Below are 18,771 nucleotides of genomic sequence, written 5' to 3' on the forward strand. Positions count from 1 at the left end.
TTGCGGTATCCGTGATGCCGTCCACATGGTTCTCTGTTTTGCCCTAGAGCTTTTAGGCTCTGCCAATGTGTATTATCCTGCGCATTGATGATAGTGTAGATTCCACATCAACTTTACTGTTATTGCAATTTTTAATAAAGTTCAACGATTATATAAATTGAAATTTAATGACTAAAATAAAAATGACCTCATAGGCTGCTAATGAATTAATAAAAAAAAAAAAAGAAAAAACTTAGCAAGTCAAGGAAAAAAAGAAAATGTAATTAGCTTTACTTCTATAATTAATTTGGAGGAGATTCTTCCTCATCAGAAGGAAATCAGAATTGTTAGTCTAATAATACCGAGTTACATTAACATGTCGGATCAGCTAATTGGTAAAACTTAAACAAAGTATACATATGTTCTCACTATCTCCTAAGCCATGAATGCATGCATGACCATTCAGTTTTTATCACCTCACCTAAGAGAGCTGGCTAGCTAGAAGCATCAATTTGACTTTGGATAACCTAATTGCCCCAATTTCCACATCAAATTCTAGCCATTTGGTTACAATTTTGTAATCACACACAACCACAAATGTGGCTGTAGAAATGTCATGCTATATATAAGCAAGTTGATGATTGTCCAATTGGCAGGAAACCGTAATTACCGACTTTGAACGTGTATGAAATTAGTCATCTTTGCGTATCCAAACAAATAATGTTTTCTTGCCTTATTATTGGCCAATTCAAACTTTGCTTGGTATAATGATTCTTCAATATACTTGCCATTGAAATCATCAGTTTTGCATAATTGCACGCCAGGCTCTCATTAGCCCGTCGGTGATTTAGGTGTCTGGATAAAGACAGCCAAATGATTGTACTGGTTTTTCATCACATCAAAATGTTAAATACGAGAACAAAGCATTCAGAAACCACAATTGTAACCTCTCAACAATAACTAATATATTATAGGAAAAAATTGACCTAATAAATTGATTTATTCTGGATCCTGAACACAGCTCCGGTGCTGTAACGATGGCTTATATAAATATATTGGCATTCTTGTAAACATTACCGATTGCACCAAATAAAATAAGCATTTTATTAGGTTACTTCATTTGGAGCGACAAGCAATTTTTTGACAGACAATGGTATGAATGGTATCTTTTGTCTTCTTTCAAAGAAGTAACCAACCAATACATGTCATGTAAACCCTAAATGGTACCCTTATTTTTAATTATTCTTAAAGTAGTCTATTCTTAAATATATTAAAAATAAACTTCTATAGTTTGATATGGCTAATAATAACAAATTAATAATATAGTAAATGAAAAAGGGTATTAGTAGATTTTGAAGAGAGGCATGATGATATGATTAATTAACAGAAAGCAAGTAATTAAATTGCAGAATGGTTGGAACGTCAAATTGTAAATCATGATGAATGATTGTGGATCGCATGTTTAGGCTTAATTAGCACATGGCATGCATATGATAAGGAAAATTACGTCTCAACTTTCTCCAAGCCCCTATAATTAGAAAAAATTTAATGGATGATACCATGGCTTTTAGGCTTGATTACATCCATCTATCTCGTAATTTCTAGCTAGCTACATGTGCATCTTTAATCTATGTATGACAATATATAAATTCACTTCCCTCTTTATCATATTCTTCTTTCTTTATTTTAGGTAAAGTTCCAAAGATTCAAGGAATATATATATTTTTTTAATTGAATTAAATTTTATAAATTTCATTATTTAATTTAAAAATCAATTCAAACAATTCATTTAATAATTAAAATACGTAATATTAATAAATTATATTATTAATTATTATAAATAAAAGAATATCATTTTGAATAGAAATAAAATGAAGAAAACCAAAAATAACTCATGTGTACGATTATTAATAACTCATTTTCATCATAACCTGTATGTATATGTATTTTATTTTAAAAAATAATAATTAAATGAATAAATAGCAAATATTAAGAGTGTCTATAATCTTTTATTCTTTTGAATTAAATTTAAATTGAAATAGAATTGAACTATATCAAACTAAATTTCACTGTTTATATATATATATATATATATATATATATATATATATATATATATATATATATATATATATATATATATATAAAATTAAACTTATATTTATATATAATATATAATAAATATATATAATATATAATAAATCTATCTACAGCTGATAACATTTTTTATTTTCCTTATTTTTAATAATTTATAATTATAATGTATAAAATCGGTTAAATTATAATTATCTTTAATCAGAACGTATCCACAATTAAAGATTTTCATTATTATATCATAACAATATACCTAAAGTTATAAAACAATTATTATAAACCTTGAACATATATTAAATTTTATAATTAAATAATGTATTAAAATTAATTAAATTAGACTTATATATACATATATATGCACAATTTTAATGTATTTCAAATAATTAATTGTAAAATTTATTGAAGTGAAATTTTAATTTTATGATATCAATTAAATAATTCTTTTTTTTAGAAATTATAATCAGATTATATTAAATTGAAATCGATATATAAAAAATTTAAATTAAAATAGAATTGAAAAATTAAATTAAAATTAAAAAAAAAAAAAGTTGAATTCGATTCTAGTTTTTTTTCTAATAACCAACCGAACCTGGCAAATTTCTTTGAAAGAACTGCGGCTAAAATCATGCTCGGGATAGACTTAGGACAAATTGTGACATAGTGGATGCCAAATGTCAATGCATGGAGGGATCACACGTCAACACTGACACGTAGACAAGTCCTAGTGTCCGTTCTGGCATAACTCTTACCTGCATGGAAAAAAATAAAAAAAATTAGGTCCCACGACAATGCTGCTTGAACGGCAGTATACCTCATGCGTCTTTCCAAAATTCAATGGTTCACAATCCATATTTCACCTTAAACACTCTCTTGAATTATATATATATATATATATATATATATATATATATATATATATATATATATATACCTTGTTCTCCGTTGTCTCTCCATATGCAGCTCTTCTTTACTGCTCTCTTTTTCCCTTCTGCGCACTTTTGTCCCTGGCTTTGCACTGAGGCCCTCTCAAACCCACCTCGACAGTCTTGAGCTTGAAGCTCTCTTTCCCTCGAAAAGTTATGTCGTATCCTGCACCCGGTTCTGGATTAGTCCTCTCTCTTAAAATAGCTTTAATTTCGACCTGTGTGTTATCTGTTGCGGTGATGTTAAAGTTATCTGTTCCAGTGGTGACAGATTTTGCTGTGCATGAACTTCCTCTCATGTATAGCTCTGTTATCTCTTGGCTTCGGCCTCCATATCTTTATTTGGTCATTAATGGCATAATCATCTCAATCGTCGCTTCCTCCAAACTCCAGCTCCAAAAACCTGAGGAACCCTCAAAACAACAGGAGATAATCCCCCCACCAATGCTGGCGGTGGAGGTACCGAAGGCCTCTGGCGATATACCATCTGACTATATTGACGGCGTTGTTGAGTGCGGATCTGGGTACCAAGATTTGATTGTGATAGACAAGGTTGTGCCGGTGGATGATAGTTCGGTGAATGGTGCACACAAAAGGGAGAAGGGTGAGGTTGTAGAGAAAGAGATAACGGTGACGCAAGGTAGTGATAAGGCTTTGGTTTCTTTCAAATCGGTGCAGCCTGCACAGAGGAGTGATTCTATGGAGTTCCTGGTTGAAAAAGAAGAGAAAAAGAAACCACTGGTGTCTGCAAGGTTTGGCTCCAAATTCAAGAAATCGCCAGTGAAAGCAAATCCTGAAGGTACTCTCTCTCTCTCTCTCTCTCTCTCTCTCTCTAAAAGCATAAAATTTTCAGGTTCATTTCTTGAAACGAATAATCGCCATTAGGTCGGTGGTTTAATCACCATTTTCTTTATGTTGCAGCCGGGAAGGCAGTCCTGTTGGGCGTATCGAAACCGAAACGAAATGATACCTTGGAGAGCACGTGGAAGATGATAACAGACAGCCGTCCAATGCCGTTAACCAGACACCTCAAGAAATTCGACACGTGGGACAGTCACTTGCGTCTCGATGGCGCCACCTCACCTCCGCCGCCTCCGGAGAAGATGAATAAGTCCGAGACTTTTAGTGAAAACGAGTCAAAGCTAAGTCGTGAGAGCCGTCAGGGATCGGGGAAACTGAGGAAGGAACCGTCGTTGAGTCAGGACGAGTTGAACCGGCGGGTGGAGGCGTTTATAAAGAAGTTTAACGAAGAAATGAGGCGGCAGAGACAGGAGTCTTTGAATCAATACCAGGAGAAGATTAGTAGAGGAGCTTATTAGGAATTTTGGTTTGATTTATGGGTTGAAACGTATAAAAGGGAGAAAAAAGGGATAATAGAGCACAAGAATGCTAAGTTGGTTCGTTTGTAAAAATGATGGAAAATCAGAAGGCTCATGCTATTTGTTTTTTTCTCAGTGAATTAGGAGGTGCAAGTATTATTTTACAACTCCTCTCAAAATAAATAAATTTTATAATTCGACAAATTAATTTTTTCAGTATTCAATATATTATTTTATTTTTAGTATATTAAATATATTTTATAATTAATAAATAAATTTTATCCTTAGTTATTTAACTTTTTTAGTTATTTATTTTTTATTTTAATTTTATTAATAATCACTCAGATCAAAATTTAATAAAGCTGCTATGTAGAATATTTTACATGGCTTCAAATTATATAAAAAAAATTATATTTTTATCAAGTCAGATTAAAATTTATTTTTTTATCTATTTAAATATCTAAAAATAAAGATTAATATATGTAATAATTAATGTGAAGATAAAATTTATTTCTTTTTTTATTTTTTTTAATTTGATCTAGTAAAAAAATAAATTTATTATAATTTAAAACGACATAGAAAATACTATATAAGAGTTTATTAGGTATTTTATTGAAGTTCAAAAATCAAAGATATATGATTTTTACTGAATAAATTAAAGTATAATAACTAGATTCAAACTGTTAACAAATTAGATTGAGTGATTACTGAAAAAAATTGATCCATCTTATAATTTATCGCATTAAGATATGTTATAAGCATGGGTTTTAATGATGAAATTGTTTTCTTTGTTTTAATGATGATCATATGATGATAATCCCAACAAAAAGATATTAATATTAATAGAAAAATGAAGTGATTGTTATTATTATTATTATTATTATTATTATTATTATTATTATTATTATTATTATTATTTATTGCAATAATGAATATAGAATAGCAAGTATGGTATCTCAAGTAAGGAATAGAGTTTCAATGCTTTTACCATTTATATATATAGAGTTGTTTTCTTTATTTGACTCCAAAATTAAGACGTCGCTTGATTTATCAGAAGGAAGGGAGATGCATGCTCACTAAAATTAGGCAGGACACCAGAATTCTGGAACTGTAGTATGCCATGAACGCACATTCATGTGGTGTTGATGTTTTTTTTTTTTTTTCAGAGTATTTTTATATCTTTTTTATGATTCACAAAAAATTAATTCTTTAAAAATTCATCGTTGTCCTATAATATCACCTTTAAAGATTAAACTTGAATTTCACTACATCCAACATGTATTGATATACTTTTTTTATATTGAAAAATTATTTAATTTTGATAAAATTTGATTTAGCAAAGAATCCTTCAAACTTAAATATTTAGTTAAATATCTAGAATAAGTGTGACAGTAAGTGTTATTGAAAAATTTTTCCGTAAAATTTATTTTAATTTTCTATATATATATATATATATATTAAAATTCAGTGAGCATTAATTTAATTAATCTTTGTGCTGTTTTGGCTTCCTATCTGTATTCGCTTTAGTTAAAGAGTAGATGCCATTAAATTTTAGCCCCAAGTTTCCAACCCAATTAATCTGCTAACCGAACACGAAGGAATCACTAAAAGATGAAAAAAAGCATGGAAAGGCAAATCACATAATTCCCAGACAATTAATATTCATATGGAATTGGGTAAACTGTAAGTGATTGTCTGGTTGTAGATGGATCTGATATATATGGTGCCATTTGTCAAAAGCATACCTCACAGACGATGGTGATGAGAATGTTTTCTAGTTTCTATGGACACCACACACCACTCACCTTCCATCTGGTTTACTGAGGTCATGGCCTGCTCAATATGTCAGTGAGAACCAGAGATCTTATCTGTTCCATGGGAGACTAGCTCTTAGTGCCAAAATTGTATAAAAAGGCGTTTGCTTTCACGCATTATAGCGGTTGGACCATTCAGAGCATTTAGATCTTCTCGTTTCATGAGTTATGGATAAACTTGGAATTCAAATTCACTGGTTTAATGTTTGGAGGACACTCAAAAGCTGCAACTTTTTGCCAGATTTTTATAAAATAAATAAAACAAAATTTGAGTACTGCATGCACGTTGAATTTGATACCCTATCTCTATATTCAAAGAAATAAAACAAAATTTGATTTTATTGTTAAGCAAATCACAAATGTAATAATAGAAAAACATTGCTTAATTATTAAACATTTTGATTTAATTTCCAAGCAACGGTCAGGGTTTCCCATGCATGATTTATAGTCTAAAAGTAAATAAACCTGACATGCAGGTGCAGCAGGTAGAAGCTAGCCCTGTATATGTATAGTCCTGTTCTATGTTTTAGAATATACATCTGAGCGAATTGAAAATGGATCAGACTACCAATTTCTTTATTTTCCAGGGCTAAGGCTTTAGCACACGAGAGTTTTCACCTTTCAGCAACTTTCAGAGGGATCTCTCAATTGCTGCCAATTGCCTTGGAGAGCAGAGTCTGAGGAAGACTGTGGATCCTGATTAGTACTTCCCTGCAATATTTACAACAATATAAAGCAAAGAACATTCAAACGCCATGAAATTGAATGAATGGAATGAATTCTCTGGAGTCTAAATTCAAGATAAAAGAAGGCAGTGGACTTACTTGAATGAATTCTCTGGTTATGCAACCCATGCATTTAACCCCTCCAGTATCCAGTATCCAGTATCCAGTATCCAGTATCAAATGTGTATGTTCTGACATGATACATCCGCAGTGAACAAGCTAGGAAGGAAAATTATAACATTAGTATAGTAGAAAATTTTTTAAAAATGGGAAAGAACAAACACAACATTTTGAAATAGAAATACTACTGAATACGAAACTATAAAAGGGAAATGGGCATGCAGAACATATATATAGAGAGAGTTGTGATTGTAGCTCACCCCTTCACAAGTAACACAACTTCTCCATCCATTAGAACTCCAATGAAAAACTTTGCAGAAGCTTCCAATATCACAAGCGGAACTAAAATTGGAAAATTTCATTAATTAAGTAATTCATGACATGTTATGCTTTGAACCATGTAATCTCTAATGCAAATTTTAATTTTAAAATATAGAAAATAAAAATGAAAAATTTAAAATAGTGACAAATTTTATTTAAAAGTGTATCAAGTTAGGCTCAAATCAGGATGAAGCTTTTGTTTTTACAGCTTAACACTAGCCTGGACCCGGCATGACTATTAAGGCCTAACCTACATAATTATGTTGAATTAATCTAACATTAATGCCTAAACCCAAACATGAATGGGCCCACCATAAATCCTTCACTCACCCTGGCAAGATTTGAATATAAGACCTTCTAAAGCTTGATCCTTTACCGCTTGAAGCACATTTTTTTTAAGAGAGATTTTCCTTTTTTTTACATATATTAAGCTTAAACTGAAGTATAAAATGGAGATTGATAGAGAAATAGTTAGGTGATGAATAAACCCCAAAGAGCGTGATAAATCAGACAAGAACAATCTTTATCTAAGACATACACAAAGATCATTTAGAAGAAACTAAGAGAAAGAAGAGAACACAAAAAGAAGAATAAAGAGAAAAAGAAGAAAGAAGAGAAGAAAACTTTATATAAGAAAGATATAAGAAGAAGAAGATAAAAAAGAAGAAAAAAAAGTGATAGATATTACATTGAATTGTCATAAGAATATATATATAAAGATATACATGAACTACATTTTATAGATACAGATCTATATATAAACATGTTTATATAAAATACATGTTTATTTTACAATAGACATGATATTTATTATTTTATTTATATATTAATATAGTATATAGTATTTTTATTTAATATACATGTTATTTATTAATGAACATATAACTTATTAATATATTGTAAATTATAATATTTATAAAATTACTATTATATAATAATATATATTGTTAAATTACATTTATTTAATTAAATATATATAATTATATAATTATTATTTTTATTTTTATATATATATATATATATATATTTATATATATATATATTTATATATATATATATATATATATATTTATATTTATATATGTTTCTCTATCTTATATTTTATTAATATTAATATTTATTTTCTATCTACTTATCTATACATGTTTTATATATAATCCAAAACTTCTTTTTAATTATTGTTCCTTTTATTTTTTTTTTAAATAAAAGTTTCTAAGTTAATAAAAAGTTTTCCCTTAATTTTATTAAAAAAGTTCTAAAATTTTAAAAGTAAAAAAAAATTATAACATTCTATAAAAATTAATATGAAAAAAAAACACACGAAAATTAATTTATTCTAAAACAAAAAAAAAAAGTTCTTTTGTTTTTACATTTAATTTAAAATTTCATTTGCCTTTTGCATTCTTTCTTTTTTCATCATTAATATTTTTTTATTTTATTTTAATTTGTTAATATTTAATCATCCTCATTTTTAATTATTATAATACTATTTACTATATTTTTACATTATATTTACTAATTACTTACAATTATAAATTATTTTTTATTTAATAAATATTTTAAATACTAAAATATTTTTAAGTAAATTTTTTAATTTAATAATTCCTAATATAATCTAATTTTAAATAATATTTATTATTTTTTTAATTTAATATTTTAAATTATAATATATTATTATAATATATTTATTATTATATATAAATACATATATATAGTATATAATTTCATTAACATATTTATTTAATATATAATATATGTCTATATTTTTACTCTTATTTTTATATTTATATATATTATCTATAATATATTTAAATATATATATAAAGTTGTATTTTGATAATCATATATTTAATACTTAATATCCGATATTAAGTTTCTAGTTAATCTCTTAATAATTCTATTCATTAATTTGATATTTTATATTTTGTTTGTTAACTTTCTTCAAAGTCTATAGTAAAATGAGTTATATTCCTATTTTTCTAATTTTATTACTAACCAAAACATAACATATATTTTACTGTTATACTGTAGTACTACTTATTTCTTTTTATTACCTATTCATTATTATTTATATTTGTTTACTACATCTATATATAATAATATTAATAAATAATTCAATTATTTTGTTAATATATATATATACATAAATAAAATTATTTTTTAAAAAAAAAAATAAAAAATAAAAAAAAATAAAAAAAACTAATAAAAAACAAAACAAAAAGCAAATAAAATTAAAATAAAACTAAAACATTAAAATTTACATAAATTTATACTACTTTAACTACTTTGTCACTGGCTACAAAAATAAATCTATCTCTTATATTATATTACTATATAATCTCTTCATTTTTATATTTATTAAGAATCTAACCATTCTTTTTATTTCTTCTTTTTTTTACTTTTATTTATATTTTTTTGCACATTTTATTCTTTTTATTCTTACAACTATAGTTTATTTTTAAATTTTTTAATAAATTGAAATTATTTATTTTTATAATTTATATTTTATTATTATTTTTTAAATATCCAAATTCCAATAATATCATATATTAACATTAGTTAAATATATTTATAAACATAATTTACATTATAAGCAAACTATACACATTATTTTTAATAATATTTCTAAAAAAACTACTAATAAATTGTAAATAAAAATTTATAAAATATTTACAAAAACATATAAATAATATTAATTAAAAAGTAAAATCCTATAAAGTAACAAATAATAAAAATAAAAAAAATAAAAAAAATAATAAAAATAAAAATAAATTAGAAATAATAAAAATAAAAATCAAAATATAATAAAATAAAAAAAAAATTCTCTAATTTTAAAATTAAATAAAGAATAGAATAAAGAAAAAAAGAAAAGATAAAAAATAAAAATGAAAAGAAAAAATAAATTTAAAAATTTTTATTATTTCTAATTATTATTTATTTATTTATAGTATTAATAATAACATATCATTTTCATTTTATTTATTAATTATACAAAATACATTTACCCTTTATTAATAAATACAAAACAACACCTTGTTTTTCACTTTATCCTTCTTATCAACAATTACCTCTTTTTCTCTCTTCTTAAATAAATAAATTCTTACATATCTTTTACAATATTTACAATAATATTTTTTTATACCTTATCTAATAATTACTTATCTTTCTTCTTACATCTCTTACATACACACACAAGCTTCTTCACTTATACTCTTCTTACATACTATCATCATTCACTTATACCTCTTAGAAACTTATCTCTTCATTCTCTTCTTATCAATTCAATTTGTATCTATTTGAATTTTTATATTTTTACAATTTATATTTTTTAACATAATATATAATTATTGATAAATATATATAATGAATCTATTTTTCTTAATTTAAACAATTTTATTTTTTTAGACATAATATTTTTAATTTATTTTTTTTTTTTTAATATAAATATTTAAAATAGATTTATATTTATATAAATAAATTTTTATTATTAATAATTTATAATTATTTTTTTCTTTAACATAACATACACTTTCTTACTTAACACATATACTTTTACCTCATATTCACAAATCATAATATAATTATTCAATTTCTAAATCATTTAAGTAAAAATAATAAAAAATAATAAAATAATAAATATCTTCTATAATAATTCCTACCTAATTTAATATGATAAATATTATTCCTCAAATGCAATAATAACAATGACAACAAACACTTTCACTTTCAAATTAAAACAATTTCAAACAATAATAGTTAATATATAGACATATTATCAAATATTTATAAAATATTTTAAATTTAAAAAATTTTTAAATTTAATTTTTTTTTTTTTTTTTTATTATATTATATTCAATTATTGAATTTTTCTTTTGTAACCAAATCCTAAAAAATATAATAGCCTATCTATGAGCATATATGAAATATATCTTTCTCATGCATTTTCTTTTCTTTCTCTTCTCTCTTTTTTTCCTTCTTTTTTTTTTTTTTTTTTTTTTTTTTGATTTGAACTTTGATTCATCTTTCATTCATCTAAATAAATTAGACTATTTATAAATTATTAATTAAAAAAATTGTTGCAGAATAGGGGTGTAGAATGATGATCAATGTGATGACTATTATTAATTAATTAATATCTACTAGATTGCGATATTATGGAGGTATAATAATATCATACAACAACAACAACAAACAAACAAACAAGAACTCCAAGAACTCTTTATACTTAAGAACTGAACTCTTTATTTGAAGAAAGAGAAGAGAAGAGAAGAAAGAAAAAAAGAGAAGTAGTATATATATATAAACTAAAAACATCCATATAAATTAAAAAAAAAAAAAAATCATACCTTTACTTACTACACACATACATCATCAATCCAATAGAATCTTAAGTTTAAGTAATTAGACATTGTAAGATTATTAAGATACATATATAAATAGTTGTGACTATTTGTATAGAATATTTTTTTTTTTATTTTTAGACACAATACACACATTGTTAATTGTATGTGTTGTAATATAATATATCTCTATATCTATGCACACATCTACTTGTTAATAAACACATACATTTGTAAATTTATTTAAAAAAAAAAATTATAATATGATTATTATTTTATCACACATATTGTCAAGTCAATAATAATAATATATATATATTTATATATATATATATATATTATATATATTTCACTTTTATTTTTTTTTCTTTTCTTATATTTTAACAATATAGAAATTCTTTCTCTCTATACTATCTAATATACAAGCTATTTATAACAGAGATTTTTTAGGAGAATTTGGCACATGAAAACTAATCAATGAACATGCATAAACAGATTCGTAGAAAAATGGATAGGACCCTAGAAGTTGAAGGCAAAAATGCATTAGATATACTCCAAAATGAAAGAAAAATAGCAAAGCAAAACGATGACCTCAAATATTGTTAAAGCAAGCTCGTAGCCAGAAATGAATGATGAGAAGCAAAACAATTAGCAAGACTCTTACAAAGCCCAGCATAATTGCCGCTTCTCAGCTGCCAGCCTCGCCTGAAGTGAGCCGATTGAGACATGCAGTAGAAGCATTTCCCTCCATTGACAATTAAACAAGGAGAAGAATAAGAAGAAGAAGAAGAAGAGGAGGAGGAGGAGGAGGCCATGAGCTCAAGAAAAGAAGACTAGGAAATTAAACTGAAGCAGATGAGAAAGTGAAAAAAATGCTTATAGACAGTTAGACACTACTTTCTCGTCATCATTTTGACAAATGGTCAAGTTTTTTCCTTACAGAAAACAAAATGGATACGCTCAGAAAACCAACTCTCTAATTTTCATTTTTTTAATTAACTCACCCTAAACTATTAATGTAATATTTGGGTTCAGATCCACTTAATAAGAGTTTTACCCACCGAATTGCTAGTATCAAGATTTTTAAAACCTTTGGATTCTGAAATATATGGGGTTCGCCACTTGTACAATGAAATGAAAATTTTGGATTTTTAGCTATTAATGAGTCTTAAATTTGTTCAAGCTCTCTCCCTAGATTTCTATAGATAGAAAATCCTCTAGAATTTTCCACGTTTCTTTTCGTTTTCTTAGTTTAGCCAAGTTGGTCCCGGTGGCCTCCCTTACCCGTCGAGGTAGGGGAGGGCGTCTCCTCAGTCTGGGTAATTATGTTCCATCCCCTTCCAGTGTGGATTATATAGTTTTGGTTTTATTGTTTGTTTGTGCAGGTTTAGAGGTGATTTGGTGAAGAACTACTTAAAGAAGCTGTGGTCTATGAAACTGAGTTTCTGAGTAACTGCTTCCTGGGCAATGTGGTGGTCCTCTGCTGGGTGGATAGCCTTCGGCCATGGGAGAGGTTTCTCAACCGCTTGGGATATAGAGCCGGCGTTTTAAAGAGTGATTGCCGAAATCTCACAACTAGAGGAGACTGAGAATGCCCGTGGCCCCTGCTTTTCCTCTCTCCCATGGCTGGCGTTGGGCCCTTTGTCTCCATCTGAAAGAGCCGGTCTGCTTTGTGATAGTTGTGGGGCGGCTCAGCCTTGTTTAATATAGGTTTGCTTATCTTGCTTATCTTTGGAGGAAGTGATCTCTATGGCTTCCAGTGGCTGCTCTTGCCAAGTCCCTGTCGACAGTGCTGTGAGGAAGAAGATCTATTTTGCTGAGTTGCTTCAGCTAGTGTATGCTTGTTTAGGGGCTGTGCTTGTATCGTTTGGGCTTTTTTCTTTGGTAGGGGACGGTATTAGAAGTTTCAGGCATTAAGGTCTTGTGTAATGTTGCCTCTCTACTTATTTGCCAATAGATCATGAAATGCAATTCTAATTTGTAGATTAAAAAAAGTCTTAAATTTACGAAAATTAAAAGGTAGTTTTGGATATGATAACACGTACACATATTTATGAGGGTTGATTGTTTTGTTTGAGATTGTGATTGAGAGGTTAAAAAATTGGTTTGAAACTGTAACCTTTTTTAGATGCGTTAAAAAATACAGTATGCCATGAAATCTCATTAAAATACCTCACATTTTCAAGGTGGTCTCATACTAATTACAACTTAAAAATTAAAAATATTTCCTTTTATCATGCAATTGTAATTGAAATGGCGAGATCAAAACTCCCTTCTTAGTCATTCCTCTCCCAGCATACCTCTCTTCTTAGAGATGCTACCATCTCTCGTTCTCTCTCAGCTAATGTTAAAGAAGGTTGTCGCGTCTTTCTCAAAAAGATAAACAAAAAAATCATAAACATGTGAGGAAACCCAGTTTGCGATCAATGAAGCTTTTCTATCAAAGCAAAAATCATGATGACTCGAGTAAAGATCCAAGGGGCAGAGATTTACTAAATATAATTTAAGTTCTTAGAATTCCCCTTCTAATGAGTCTCTGGTTTTGATCACACGGGTCCATTTTATGCAGCGAACTGTGTCGTAACAGAATTGGTGTGTTAACTTTTGTTGATCAATTTATGTCATTAACAGAATTGGTGTGTTAACTTTGTTGATCAATTGGTCGTGTTCATCGAAATACCAACCAACCATATTGATATGCCAACAATTTTGAACTTTAACCATACTAATATGCCAACAATTTTGAACTTGCACATAATAGATTTAAGTGATTCTATATGCTAATGAAGTGAGCGGAAAAATAATTGAATTACAATCAACGTAGCAGAGGAATATACTAACATTAACATAGTGATACCCAAAAAAATATATCTAAAAAAAAAAACTATGGTTGTGAATACCAGTTTCTCATATTCAGTCGTACAGCAGTTTTGCTGATTGAGTTCTTGCTGTTTTGCTCTCATTCTTCAAAACTTTCTCAACAGACTGCTCATTTTTTGATATAGCTTTTGCTACTGCTTTCATCTTTCGAACATTTTTTGATCTCTTCATTGGTCTTCCCTTCACCTTTCTGTTCCAAATGAGGGGGGTGATTAGACAAAGACATCAAGGGGAAAAATGAACAAGATGCAAACCACAAATGTGAGCAAGAGAAATGATAAAAAATAAAGGAAGCTTTTTCATATACTTGATGTAGATAGTTAGCCAATTGAACATTAATCATTAAGTAGAAGCTTTCCAATGTGAATATATGTTAACTAAATTATTTAATAAGATTCTAAACTCAAAGAAAATGCCTGATGGATTGAGGAGGAGTATTTTAGTACCTATTTTTAAAATAAGGGAGACATACAGAGTTGCTCAAACTATAGGGGAATTAAACTCATGAGCCATACTATGAAGTTGTGGGAGAGAGTTGTGAAGCATCGACTACATCATGATACTTCTATCTCCCTCAATTAATTTGGCTTCATGCCCGATCGTTCAACTATGGAAGCAATCTTTCTCATTAGAAGCTTGATGGAGAAATATAGAGATGTGAAGAAAGATCTACACATGTTTTTTATTGATTTGGAGAAGGTTTATGATAGTATTCCAGGATATATCTTATAGAAAGTGTTAGAACAAAAGAGGATATCTATTAGATACATACAAGTGTTGAAAGATATATATGAAGGAGCAACTACTATTGTGCGCACAATGGGAAGGGACACGAGATTTTCCGATCTCAGTTGGATTACACCAAGGATCAGCTATAAGCCCTTACCTTTTTACATTAATTTTAGATGAATTGAAGAAACATATACTGGTGCATGATGTTTGCGAATAATATTGTTCTGATAGATGAGACGCGAGAAGGAGTCAATAGAAAGCTAGAGCTTTGGAGAAGTACTCTACAGTCAAAGGGCTTTAAGTTAAGTAGAATGAAAACAGAATACATGCATTACACGTTCAGTGAAGGCCAAACTGGTGATAGGGAAGAAATTAATTTGGATGGAGTGGTACTGTCCCAAAGTAATCGCTTTAAATATCTTGGCTCAGTCCTTCAATTAGATAAGTGGAGACTTGCTACGGGAATTTTATGTGATCGCAAGATTCCCAATAAGTTGAAAGGAAATTTTACCGTACAGCCATATGACCGGCCATGTTATATGGTGGTGAGTGTTGAGCACTGAAAGAGTCGTATGCGTCTAAGATAAGGGTTGCAGAGATGAGAATGTTAAGGTGGATGAGTGGCCATACTAGACTAGATAAAGTACGTAATGAGAGTATTAGAAAAAATGTAGGAGTTGTGCTAATTGAGATTGAGGTGGTTTAGTCATGTGAAACGTAGACATACGGAGGCTCCAGTTAAACAAGTAGAACACATTAGGTTAGAAGATAAAAAGAGAAAAAGGGATAGACCTAAATTAACTTGGAGGAGAGTAGTACAACATAACCTAAAAGAATTACACATGTCTGAGGATTTAACCCAAAATCGTTTAGAGTGGAGAAAGCGAATTCATATAGCCGACCCCAAATTTTTGGGATAAAGGCTTAGTTGAGTTTAGTTGAGTTGAGTTTTCCAATGTGAATATATATATATATATATATATATATATATATATATATAGAGAGAGAGAGAGAGAGAGAGAGAGAGAGAGAGAGAGAGAGAGATTCCATAAATTGAAGGAAAAACTATATAACAAATGATACAAAATAAGAGACTTGTATCTAGGATCACCACTAATATGCTACTAATGGGTAGAGGTGCGCAATCAGTCAGCTCAATTTCAAACTGAAAAAACCAAAAACCAAATTTCATAATAAATCTGAACCAAACCAAACCAATAATATAGGTATAACCAAACCGAACCAAACCGACAAATGTTTGATTTTAACCGATCAGTTTCAAAGAATGAGAGGAAGACATGCCCAACCAAATAACACATCTCCACCCATGAATAACCCAGAAACAACCAATCTAGAAATTTAAATAATTTCAACAAAATTTCAATCAAACAAATCTAGATGAACAATATGTGGCATCATTTCCAGTCTAAAGATGAACAATCCAGCACCAATCAATCAAGAAATTTTAAACTTTTCAATTAAACAAATCCAAATAAACAATCTTTTATTTTTTTGTAAAGTATGTAAGATTGCACAGTGTTGTCTTTGGGACCACTTCATAGAGCTCGAGTCCATTTAGCTTTTATGATCTGCACATTGCAAAATTTGCTAAAAAAATATTGTAAAGTTCACATGCATTTTGCATATCTGAATTTAGTTTCTATCCAAAGTACACTTCGAAGGGTGACATACTCATGGGCAACAAACTCTTTTGGGCTATTAGATTTTACTTGCTGGATCAAGGTGTCCCCAGATTTCTATCCAAATGAACAATCTATAGCATAGTTTACAGTCTAGAGATGAACAACTCAGCAACTAATCAAGAAATTAAAAAAATTTCAACCAAACAAATCTCAGAAAACAGATTGCAACATGCTTCAACAGTATTTCAACAATCCATCGAAGGAAGAACTAAAAGAATCTCGAAGAACACTTGTTTTCATTCACCTCAGCAAAGGAAGAACCCAAATTGACAAGGCAAGGAAGAACGAGACAAAGGAATCTGGTGAGAAATTATGAAAAATGAAAGGAAGAATCAAATTAAAGTTAATCTGGTGAGGAATGACAAAGAGGAATCAGGAACCAGAGAATGAGTAAGGTGAAAGCACGAAGAAAGAGCGAACTGAGACAAAAGGAAGATCGAGAACAAAGAGAAATTGGTAGAGAACGAAGGAAGAACGAAGAAAACTGAATATAACTTGGAAGGCAAGGTTTTATAGATGGACAACTCAAAACAACACAATAAAGTGTGGGAATCAATTCGGTTAGTTCAGTTTTTTGACTAAATTAACCAAACCAAACTGAAAAACTGAATTTCCTTAAAAGCTTAAACCGGACCAGATAAATTAATCCAAAAAACCGAACCCATTGAACCGAATTTGCTCAGTTCGGTAAGGTTTTCCAGTTTAAACCAAAAACTGTTCAGCCCTGCTAATGGACAGAGTAGCAACTAGCAAACCAAACATTTAAAATTATAACATAACTGTTTTTGAAAACTTGAAGCTTAGCGATCCTGCTACCATAAAACTATACAACATCTTCAAATGTTTTTCAAAACCCATATGACATGTCTTCAATACTGAAAAGACCACAAAATCCAAAAATTAAGTGCTCGATGGATATGTTTCGTTGAATAAAGGGTTAAGGACTTAAGGTAACTGAAATAAACTCTAGCGCATCGCCCAACCACAGAACAAGATGGAGTTTCAGTAGTTAAAATTTCCATTATACATCGCAGAAACATTACCCATACAATGGAATCATTGGTTAACATGTACAAGTGGCAGGCAACCATCCTTATCCATATTACAGAACCATTGCATACACCTCCCTTCCACATTTTCCCATAAGCAACCTTTTAAATAGATTGAATCATCATTTTTAGCAGTTCACAGATTGCACCGTCACCATAGAGAATTACGTCAAGATAGAACTAAGAAATTGAAAACTGATGTAATTAACAATTGAGCTGGTGGCACTGACCTATTAGGAAACCCAGAAGCTGATTTTTGAACTACAGACTCTGAAGTATCCATTGCTGCATGTACAATTAAACTTCAGTGCAATACAATCACAATAAATCACCGCCAAAAACGAAAATAAAAACTGGCAATTTCGAAAAAAAAAAAGGAAATTTTGGAGGAAACTGAAACTATATATTTGCTTAAGCATTCAAATTAGGAGAGGGGAATTGAATTTAACAGAAGAGAGAATTAGGTACCTTGAGGAACATCTGAGACGGTGGGCTCCGTGATGTCCATTGAAACGGCGCCGTTCTTCTTCTTTTTGTTTCTGTTCTTCGCCATGGCCGACTCTGAGAGGGAGTTTGAGATTGGAAATTTTAGCGATTAAACAACAAAACCCTAGATTTTAACTAAGTGAAAGTTTCCAGCCTATGGGCCTAACCCAAAATCCAACCAAACAAAGTGAATGGGCAGGCTAGTCCACTTTTGTATTAAAAAAATAGTATACTTAAACCGTATCAATTAAATTGATTTTTTTTTTTTTTTTACTGAAACCGAATC

The 18,771-nt window shown here is 28.9% G+C and overlaps 2 protein-coding genes and 2 long non-coding RNA genes across 4 annotated transcripts; 1 reads left to right on the plus strand and 3 right to left on the minus strand.

The window, feature by feature from the left end:
• Positions 1–2,583: 2,583 nt before the first annotated feature.
• On the minus strand, positions 2,584–3,131 carry LOC131173976 (uncharacterized). The gene is made up of 2 exons (XR_009144324.1): positions 3,005–3,131; positions 2,584–2,822 (listed from the first exon to the last, which is right to left on the minus strand). It is a non-coding gene; the product is annotated as an uncharacterized LOC131173976 (long non-coding RNA).
• Positions 3,005–4,519, plus strand: LOC110643747 (uncharacterized). Its single transcript, XM_021796226.2, has 2 exons — positions 3,005–3,795; positions 3,918–4,519. Exons 1-2 carry the CDS (start codon positions 3,153–3,155, stop codon positions 4,313–4,315), a joined length of 1,041 nt encoding a protein of 346 aa, XP_021651918.2. The 5' UTR covers positions 3,005–3,152; the 3' UTR covers positions 4,316–4,519.
• Positions 4,520–6,507: 1,988 nt separating this feature from the next.
• LOC110643770 (uncharacterized) lies at positions 6,508–7,669 on the minus strand. The gene is made up of 2 exons (XR_009144243.1): positions 6,954–7,669; positions 6,508–6,840 (listed from the first exon to the last, which is right to left on the minus strand). It is a non-coding gene; the product is annotated as an uncharacterized LOC110643770 (long non-coding RNA).
• Positions 7,670–14,424: 6,755 nt separating this feature from the next.
• On the minus strand, positions 14,425–18,625 carry LOC110643774 (uncharacterized). Its single transcript, XM_021796253.2, has 3 exons — positions 18,468–18,625; positions 18,230–18,284; positions 14,425–14,705 (listed from the first exon to the last, which is right to left on the minus strand). Exons 1-3 carry the CDS (start codon positions 18,550–18,552, stop codon positions 14,549–14,551), a joined length of 297 nt encoding a protein of 98 aa, XP_021651945.1. The 5' UTR covers positions 18,553–18,625; the 3' UTR covers positions 14,425–14,548.
• Positions 18,626–18,771: the final 146 nt, after the last annotated feature.

Source organism: Hevea brasiliensis, chromosome 15 (genome assembly GCF_030052815.1).
Source record: "Hevea brasiliensis isolate MT/VB/25A 57/8 chromosome 15, ASM3005281v1, whole genome shotgun sequence".
Lineage (NCBI taxonomy): Eukaryota > Viridiplantae > Streptophyta > Magnoliopsida > Malpighiales > Euphorbiaceae > Hevea > Hevea brasiliensis.